Source organism: Apium graveolens, chromosome 5 (genome assembly GCF_009905375.1).
Source record: "Apium graveolens cultivar Ventura chromosome 5, ASM990537v1, whole genome shotgun sequence".
Taxonomy (NCBI): domain Eukaryota; kingdom Viridiplantae; phylum Streptophyta; class Magnoliopsida; order Apiales; family Apiaceae; genus Apium; species Apium graveolens.
In genome coordinates, this window is record NC_133651.1 from 114401143 (window position 1) to 114411747 (window position 10605).

At 31.7% G+C, this 10605-nt stretch overlaps 1 protein-coding gene across 3 annotated transcripts; it reads left to right on the forward strand.

The window, feature by feature from the left end:
* Positions 1–1879: 1879 nt before the first annotated feature.
* On the forward strand, positions 1880–9891 carry LOC141724392 (uncharacterized). Of its 3 annotated transcripts, none has more exons than XM_074526530.1 (12): positions 1880–1969; positions 2266–2504; positions 3473–3670; positions 3776–3860; positions 3944–4019; positions 4312–4482; positions 5197–5299; positions 5521–5630; positions 6247–6336; positions 6407–6487; positions 7655–8512; positions 9394–9891. In XM_074526530.1, exons 2-12 carry the CDS (start codon positions 2291–2293, stop codon positions 9484–9486), a joined length of 2079 nt encoding a protein of 692 aa, XP_074382631.1. In that variant the 5' UTR covers positions 1880–1969; positions 2266–2290; the 3' UTR covers positions 9487–9891. The 3 variants fall into 3 exon arrangements, with proteins under 3 accessions (XP_074382631.1, XP_074382632.1, XP_074382633.1); XM_074526531.1 differs by having other exon boundaries at positions 1901–1969; positions 2258–2504; XM_074526532.1 differs by lacking the exons at positions 1880–1969; positions 6247–6336 and having other exon boundaries at positions 1978–2504.
* Positions 9892–10605: the final 714 nt, after the last annotated feature.

The window sequence follows — 10605 nt, forward strand, 5'->3', positions numbered from 1 at the left end:
ATATTTTGACACTTAATATAACATAAAGTTAAAATATTAAATATGAAATAAAATTTGTACATATATATATTAAATTAAATAGAAATATAATAGAAATATATGTGTGTATTGATATGTAAAGTTAAATTAAAATAAGGTAGAAAGTGGATGTTTTAACTAACGGCTATAGAATGTTTAAATATAGAAGATATATCTAAATTCTTTGTTTATCATGATCGGAGTTGGAGTAGTATATTTTTAACTAATATGTATATAAACTTTTTATCTAACAGGTACTGATGATCGAGAGGCGCCGACGATTCCCAAGTACAATTTTCTCACCAACTAGGTTTCTCACATAACTTAACTATTCGCAAACATTCTGCCTCCGTGTGCACATTTTGATAACAAACTCGTGCTCCTAATACACAAAAATTAATTCCGAGCTCCAATTCAAATTAAATTCACTCAATTCAATCGATTACAAAAATTACAAATCACATTTAAAAAATTCAGCATCATTGCACATCATTTCACGGTCCAAACACACAACAATTCAAATCTACACTCATGCAATCAAATCACTACATCAAATTTGCGTAAATTCAAATCACAATTTTCAAATTAAAAAATGAGTATGAGAGCGAGTACCTTAAGGGATAATAACGAGACAATAATCGACAACAATAAACCTAGAATTAGGGGAGAATGCACAAAAAAATCATTAAAATAAGTAAATAAGTTAATACTACGTAAATCAGTAAAAAATAAATAAATGATTTGTATAAAAAATGAAGTAAAAAAAGACACAAATTAAAAATCCCAAATTCTAATATTGTGCATGTTTGACATCATCTTATTTCTATCATTTATGGCTAAATGCTCGTTTTGAATTTGGGTGGCCTGTTTGGCTGATTCGATGCAATGATCATTTTTTAAAATATATGATGAAAATCAGAAAGTACGTTCAACGGTACTATCTTTTTTTTCAGTCCATTTTATCAATCTGACCTCCTCTACCATTTCTTTCCTCTGTTTTCACTTTGTTTGTTATTTCCTTCCTTTTTTCCCTAAAATTAATTAATTTTATACATTAAAAATTTGCCTATTTTCTATTATGATTTTTTGTTGAAATTAATTTAAAATTTTGTGTTAATTTACTCATCAATAATATGACACTTATTCTTACAAGGTACTAAACGTTTTAACCGATAATTTATTAATAATAATATTATTTTTAATAAAGGATTGAAAATCGAAAATCCTTAAATCAAAAATTTTAATATCTCGTCTATTATAATATACTAACTTACACCCGTGTGATGTACGAGTTCCCATTAATATTTATATATTTACTATAATAAAACAAAAATTTAATATAAATAATTAAATATAAAGTAACAATTATATAATATTTGAATAAAATTTGTTATTGGGAGGATTCGAACCTGAAAACTTATTCGTATATTTATAAATACTAATATAAATATTTTTTGTTCGAGAGATTCGAACCTCAAATCTTGAGTATTGTATTATTTAAATACCTAGATTTAACGGTTCTAATCATTTGATCAAGAAAATCCGACGGTGGTGATAATGAATAACCAAAAGGTAGGTTGAACTAAATTATACATTATTCCGGTTATTATAGTTTAGTATAGATTATAGATTACTTAAGTATCAAATAAATATTTAAATATTCTTTTTTTAGATTTCGTCATTTTAATTTTATAGTAATGTATTAAATTATTATTTTAAAAAAACAATTATAACTTATAAGTTATAATTTACCAAACACATTAACAACTTATAAATAATATTATCCAAACGCCTAAATAAATTATAAATTATAAGATTCATATTACTTATAAGACACTTTTGAATTTTAAGTTATAAGTTACATTTTTTTAAGATATGGCACATTTTACGTTCTGGCATATCTGTTTAATAAGTTTGCTCCGAGTCCGACCCTATCCACCGGCGGCAGAGGGTATTGATTTGAAACTACATCTCCCTCCCTTTGTATCGATTACAATTCTGCTCTGAATGGCCCCCCCTTCCTTTTTATGTTCATTTCGATTCTGTTTTTGTTATGCCTATTTCATTTCTATTAAGCAATTTTAGTAGACTAAAACAACAACAATTTAGTAGACTTAAAGAACTTTAACTTCAAATGTTTTGTGTCATGATTGTGCTTTAAACTGCTAAATTTCTCGACTTGTGCGTGTTTGTGTATCTATCTATCAATCTATCTATCTATCAAATGACATTACTGTAGTCTAGCAGGGCCGTAAATAACAGAAAGGGGGACATGGGCATGGCGCGAGGAGGATTCAAACTGAATGCTTTAAGCTCTATTTCTGGAACTACTTTCAAATTTACAACCACCAACACCCCTTGTTTTCCTTCAAAGGTTATTACCTTACATTGCAGTTGCTCCGATGACCTGCTTGACATTTCAACTCACAGACATGTTTTTTCTAAGAAGATGGCCTTGGCTGGTCTCAACCCTCATCATCGTATAGGTTACAATACTTCTATCTCAATGTTTAAACCATTATGTTGCAATTTTTCATTCTTCTTGTCTTTAATTTCTAGTTTATCTTATTACAGACTTCAAAATATTTCAAAGATTCAATGTTTTAATACAAATTTGGGAATTGCAAATCCTCAAATAAATTCTCATCTTGTGGTCACTCGGGACTGTTATTAAGGCTCAAAATTTTGACTTGTGGTAGTTTGGGTTTTAACTTGTTTTTTTTTTATATTTAGTTGGTGAAAAAGTCCTTTACCCTTTAACTACGGTATAAATTATATACGCCTGCACAGTGGCGGATCAGGGGGTCCCCCCCTAAGATTGCTATATTAAATTTGTAGTGTATACTTAGAATGCATAATATATGAAGTTCAGTTCAGCTGGTTAAGTATTATGCTTTTCGGGCTGAACACCGGGGTCCTATCTTGCTGGAACTCTGTTTCTCAGTTATCTAACTCCATCTCTAATTGGAGTACTTCTTTTTGCTTAATCTTCATATTGTATGCCATTTTTTGTAGTTCTTTTTTATTTCTTATGGTATTCTTAATAAGATATTCACATTTCTAAATTCTAACTATTATTCAATGAATTTGATTATTGGTAACAACGATATTTCACGATCAAGACTATTGGCTATAGTAATACGTGTAAAACTTACATATTTTTGTTCTGTCGATTTATTTTACAATCAAAATTATATCATTTTTTTAAAAAATTAAGAAGATAAAATCGACTCCCCTAAATTTTTTTCCCTCGTCCGCCACTGCACCCGGAGTATGATTTATGAATGTGTCACCTTGTAGAAAAACACAACTTTTGTCGGCTCAATACACTATTAATAAATAATAGCTAGAGCATAGTATTTTGCAAGGTATGTGTACTATCTTGCTGATTCTTGAATCTGGACTGCTCATAGTGGCTAAATAAGATGAGAGCTTACTTATGTTATCTTTTCAGCTCTAGGTGTCTCTGGTGGGTCAGATAGTGTGGCTTTATGTGTATTGGCTGCTGATTGGAAAAAAGCAGGCCTTAGTTCTGCTCCTAAGAATAGTAAAGAGCTCATAGATGGAATGTTGGCAATAATTGTTGACCATGGACTACGAGCTGAGAGTGAAACTGAGGCAAAACTCGTGCAACGTCGAGTTCTGAACATGGGTATGACTGATTTTTTGTTTAAGTACTCATTTGTGGAATACTCTTACAAAGCCTAGTCTATTTCGATTTTATATGTTAATGGATGGTTAATTAGGCTCTTTGTAGGAATCATGTGTGAAATTGCCCGTGTTGATTGGGAAAATGGAAAGCCCAAACAGGGGCACGTGCAAGAAGCAGCTCGTGCAGTTAGGTGATATTGCGAAGTCTAGGACCCTTCCCGAATTTATTTTTCTTGGTTCTTAGTTTTCTCCTTTCATTAATTTTTTGTATTAGGTACCAGCAATTTCAAAGAATTTGTAATCAGTACCAAATGAACGTGTTACTACTTGCACATCATGCAGATGATCAGGTCTGATGCCATGATTTTTTGATGCTTTTGGTGTTTATAACTTTTAGTATCTGTGTATATTTTGCGGGGTCCAAAATATTATTTGACAGAACTGTGTTTAGTGAAATCAGTTAAAAACTTTTTTGCAAATCATATATGTTTCTTTATCAATAAGATGTTTCCATCTGATGTAAAGTATTAATGTTCTAATCACTGTATTTTTAATAGAACTAGACTTATGTTATGAAGTCAGAGAGTTGAGATGTAACTATGCGAATGTATTAAGTAACATGCATATTGATTAATGATGCAGGCAGAGTTGTTTATTCTCAGGCTATCTCGTAATAGTGGTGTCCTTGGACTTGCTGGAATGGCATTTACGTCCCAAGTGTTCAACACAAATTTGAATTCCAGTGTTGGAGGCGCAAATAGCATATTACTGGTTAGACCATTTCTGGAGTTTACGAAAGATGACATGTACAAGGTAATCACCTTTCATGGTTCTTAAAACTTTAAATGATCTAAGCTTATGATAGAATAATTGGGTGTACTTACATTTCTTTAAATGGTTTATAAAATCAGAAGCTTTCTGGAATTGTGATTTTAGTATTGATAACTAAATTTTTTAATCAATTAAACTATTTATCTTACTGCATTTTTTACATAAAAAATCATAGCTATTTTTTATTATTAATGCGCTAATAATTAAAAAAATGTTAATCAAGCCAAATATATGTTTATATATATATAATCATAGTTAATCATAAAATTTCTAAAAAATTATTTATATATTTTTTAAAATTTTTAAAAATTATATTGAGTAAAATTTGAAGTATTTGACATTAATATTACTTTTATAATTTTAAATTCTAAGTTTTAGTTAATTTCTAAAAATTTTAAATTTTTAATATTGAAATGATATGCTGAATTCCAATTTTAACCCTAAAAATGTAAATATTTTTTAACAAAAAATTGTCAAAGAGGTGCATGCTGTATTTGATATTGAAAGTCAAAGGTTGCAAACTGTTATTTACAAAGTAAGTATACAAATTTGTTTTCGAATGAAAGGTGGGGGTTGCAAAATGCAAGTAACCCAAATTTATTTACCAAGACACTTTTAGAGGGAAACTATAGTGATGTTGTAATGTTGTCTCGCATTTCTTGGAAGTTATAAAACAAGATTATGCTTGTAATGCAGATTTGCCACGGGGGTAATCAGGAATGGGTGGAAGATCCTACAAATCAAAGTCAAGTGTATGTCCGTAATCGGATCCGAAAGTCATTGACGAACTTTTCATCATGTGAGTTGCATGATAGATCATAAAGCTTAAAAAACTGGATTTCAACAAAGTATCGGATAGTATTATTATTTTATGATTTAAATTATTTTAGCTTATCTATATGCTAAACTAGTTTGATATCGTGTTAATTTTTGTTGGCATATCATCCATGGGCTAATGGCATAATCTGAACCAGAAGGATTTTAAGCTTGACAATGCTAACTCCAATTCTGTTCAAACAGCTATCTTCAAGGGTGAATTAGAGAAAGTAATTTCTGCCTGTGGAAGAACACGTATGTATGTGGACCAGTTTTGTCATTATCTGATAAAAGAGGCTGTGACAGTAACGAACGTGAGTATTTTCCTGACTGTTTAAGAATATTGTTTTTCAGAATACATGATTTTTTTCGTTTCTGTAAAATTTATGGTGTGCATCTTGGGGAACTACTAAATACAACTGTCAAGGCATATGTAGAGCATGTATAAAGGTGGCTAAAATAAAACAAATTAGGCGATAATAAAATGTTCTGGAGTGTAATCTACATTTTACAAAGTACTAAACTTCTAATTACTGCGCTTAAATGTCTATTAGATAAAAGGTTTGAGTACTACTATTAATTTGACTGAATGTTCATTACTTTCTCTGTTATTGGTTATACAAGAAGAATTTACTATTTCATTTTTCAACTTCGAAGACAAGCTTTTTGTACCTTATTAAGCCATTTCCGGGACAGAGGTACCAAAATTTCGTTTTGCAGCATTGAAAAATATCATTTACTGTATAGAAAATTATTTATAAATTCTTTATCTCTATGGGTTTCAAATTTGCATTACTTATAAGATAAAATTACACTAATATCATGATAAAATTGAAGATGTACAGATTAATTAAAAAATTACCAGTTATCGTTTAAACATTTCCCTAAACCTTTTCTCTTTCCAATTTGTCCTCTCTGTACGGGTTGCAGCACGGGTATGCTGTTGTTGATTTAGAGATTCTCAATTCGATGAAAATCAATGACCTGTGCCTGTCGAAGTTTGTAACATTGCTGTTGAAGGTATATACTGCTTACTGGTCATGCTGGTAATTCTTACAAATTACTTATGTGACATGTTCTCCTATGTTAGTTCATATCCCAAAGGCACAGGCCAGTTCGAGGAAGCGCATTGAAACAAGTGATGGACTATGTTCGAACTTACCCCTGCAAGGTGCATGACATTTTGGGTTTTTATTTACTTAATCATCCTATACAAATTTAATTGTCTGCTTTCAATCGAACTGCATTAACCTTAAAGTACTGTAAGGTCATTTGAAAAATTGAAAACAGAGCTGAAGTTGATAGTGAATTTACTTGACTTTGTAAGATTGATGATCACGTCCCTCATTAAAATTATCACACGTGTTATTTTTCCTTTGTTAAGTTTGGAAAAACAGAATAAATGTTGTTGCAGCACTTAATTGGCTTCTCCTTGTGCCTTTTGCTTTGTGCCTCATATTTATTTTTTGTTTAGCCTTTACCTTGCAACTCTGCCTAAGCTTCATTTTTCTTAAGCTCCTAGGTTCCCTTATTCTTTAGTACATAGCTAAACTTGAAAGGATGAGGAGTGCACTTGAGGATTCCTTTTATAACCAATGACTTATTATTATCAATTATTTGTTTAAGTGCACATCAATCCGTTTTCCTCAACTATTAGGGCAAACCCAATGGTTGTGCTAAAATAGACAGGGTTATTGCTATATTTCAGCACTAAAAAGTGGTTTTTGGTTTATTTATTTTTTAAATTTCGGAGCACTTCTTTCCATGATGCACTTCTCATTCATAATTCTAAATTACAGTTTCTTCCATGGCCACTTCTGCCATGTTCTCCTTCTTGTCCTAATCCTGACATACACCTGCCTTGTGCTTTCAACATCTTTTGTGTTGTTCTGCAGGAACTTGATTGATTATCACCTTGAGAACCTCTGGTAGTAATTTTTCATTTTTCGGCCCTAACACTCAGATTTTTTAAACCGAACTGACCTCGGATACCATGTTGAATTTGTGTCTAATGTGTAAAAGAAAATGTAATGTGATGCAGAAAAAGAAAATATGTCATAAGTACTATATTTTTTCATTCTACATAATAAATTGAAGTACCCTAGTAAGCCTTATATAGGCAACATACAAATGATTTTCACAACATTTATCTAACTTAACTCTATCTAGTAGTACTACTTAGTGATAAACCTCATCCACTAAAATAAAAGCAATTCTATTATCTTAACAAACTAATAGATAATTCATTAACATATTTTTATTTATCTAAAATAATTTAGTCTTTTTGAAATAACTTTAAATTAGTTCCTTACAAATTATTATTTTTTTGTTCTTGCAGACTTCATTCACCGCAGCTGGTTGTTATCTTTGTGCAGCTCCTGGGTCGAAGGGAACCAAAGTTCTTGTTTGTTTATCAAAGAATTGTGCTTTGCCTTTGGATATGCAGTTGTTGTACATGGATTCTTGTGAAGGACAGAAATGTCATACCTTCAGTGAGGTTGACCAACTTGTGGAACATGTAGAATCTTATTCTCACAATATGATTCTAAATGCCTCAGACATACATTTTTTGGACGCAACATCGTCTACATCCTTGTTGAATGAAGCCAAGAGACTCGGTATGCTTACCGAGTCAACACATAAGGCAATCATTTCTTTGCAAGATGACGAAACAGAAAGATTCGTGTCTAAGACTGCTAAAGTGCCTGTATTTGAATCAGAAACAGAAGCTTTAATCGCCGTATCCACTTCTTTGGCGAATCCACTTCAAACTAATCAAATTGGTTACTACATGAACAGATTTTTGCTTGAATGGAAAGTGACAAAGATTTTTCCAATTAATGCATATTCTTTGGAGAATGATGGTCAAGGACAAGGTTTGGGGGAGACAGTCCATCAATACTATTGCAAGTGTTGTCTAGTTAGGCCTGATATGGAACTTGAAGTTCGCAACATGATAGATATTGATTGGTTGTATCTTGCTGACTTATGCAAGTGCCACGATGTGAAAGATTTTTTAAATAAACGACTACTAGATATGGGAATGTGCAAGGAAACAGAGTCGGTGGATACATGTTCAGAATATGTGCGATCATCAGCAGAAAGAGCGCTTTTGTCACTGAAATCTATCCCCGTTGCTGCAAGAAGAGGCCTGCCCGTACTAGTTCATCCTCAAGGACTACTACTCAGCATTCCGGTATGCCGAATCCTGATATTATTATAATTTATTTCACGTAAAGAGATGCATGCTATGTTTGTATTCCTTGTATCCTTGTAGTTTTGGTATAGTACTAACTTCAAGAATTTACATCTATTTTTGTGCGTTTTTAATTTGTTTATGTAGATATGCTTTCTGGTTTTATCTGTGTGTGAATATACATAAAGCTGATGTCATTTTGGGAATTTTTTTTAGACGATTATTTTAGATAGGACAAAAATAGTCGTCTTTTAAATTAATCAATATTATCCTCTATTTGACAAGTGCTCTTTATTTAAAGAAGATAATAATTTGCTTGTGAAAATTTATCAACTTAAATATTGAAATTTCTTCTCCACATGTGATATCCATAGAAATTAAGTCACACAGAATCATATTTCATTCTATCTATATTACTTGTAAATGGCATATGGTTATATATGTGTACACAAATAGGAAAACTATATAGTACATATTTAGGTCCAAATATTCTCTGTCTAATAAGACGTTACATATGTATCTCTGTTGATATGCCTTGAAAATCAGATGTGGTTGTAGATGTTTAGACATTAAGGAAGAACAGATATATTACATTGGTTATCTGTCCAAATATTCTCTGCCCCTACTCCCCAGTAGTAATACCTTATTGATGATTTCAACTATTAAACTAATACAGGAATCAAATCTAATATCCTCTTTTATATTGTTTTTTAATTTGTGTGTATTATGATGTTCACGTCCATTGGTATGCTTTCTCGATTCTTTTGGCTACTGATATCCACATTTCTTCTCGAATACTCTATATAGATATGAATGTATAATAATTATTATACATATTCTCAAATATCATTTTGACCAGTTATATTTCATTTGTTTTCTAGAGCGTCGACTTTAAGCACTGTCCCAGCTTGGAGGTATCTGCGATATGGAAACCTAGAACCCCTCTTGAAGGAGGTCGATGTTCTTATATATAATCTTTGCTAAGTGGGCTGTAGTGATCATTTAATCTTCCGTGACTGAAATATTATATCGAGATTTTTGCTAAATTTTGTAATAGATAGTTCTTTGCCTGCACACTGTATTTCTATACAAGTACATTGTATATTTCAAGTTTTCAGCAAGGTGTAGCAGTTTAATCTTACAATTTCACTGATGTAATATGAAGCTGACAAGGTAGAATTTCTTGTCTATGCCTATATGTACCTATGTGACATTTAGCAGATGTAGCCATGGCCAATCTTAGCATCTTTTGAGGGTCGAACTATGGATAGCAAATAGAAAAGGATACCAAGTGGAACTATGGATAGCAATTAGCAGTCCCTATATGTGATAAAATTTAGATGAAAACATTAATGTTCTATTTTTGATTCCGCTACAAATTATTTGTGATTATATTCTTAGCAATAACCAAATACATGCAACATATATCTTTGATACCGATAACTTTTGTTACTTGCCTTAACATGTTCAACTTAGGGTCAGCTGACACAACTGTCTTCAGTATTTCTGTTAAAATTGTGAAGAGAGGGTTGAGTGAAATGTTTAGAATATTCCGGGAATCGGTAGAACTTGCCTTTATTTGATGTTGCAGGGTGTTGATCATTCAAGTTGGACGACCACGATCATGGATGCCGACAAATTAGAGTGGCGAGGATGCTCTATTGTTGCAGAAAAAGGCATGGTCTAGGTCATCAACAATTGGTGGCTTGTAGGCCAATATAGGGAAATTTCGTAATATATATCAATTATCTCAAAACACAACAAAGCACATCGCTTGTAATTTATGTAAATCTAGAGTTTGCATGTGCCTGCACGGGCTAAGAACCTAGATGTCATTTTGTCTAATAAGTGTCTACTTTAACCATGTTATTCCGAAAGTTTTAGAGGATCTTTTGTAATGGTACTCAGCTGAGTTATATGCTACGTAAATACGGTAGACATGTCCAAATCTGGTCTTGATTCTGATATCCAAGCTTCAGGTGTTGTAAAAGGTAATGTGCATGTTGGGGAACCAGAAAGGCTGAAGATATCCCTACATTTACTTCTATCACTCTCTTTTTTCATATACAAATACATATAGGGTTAAATCTCAA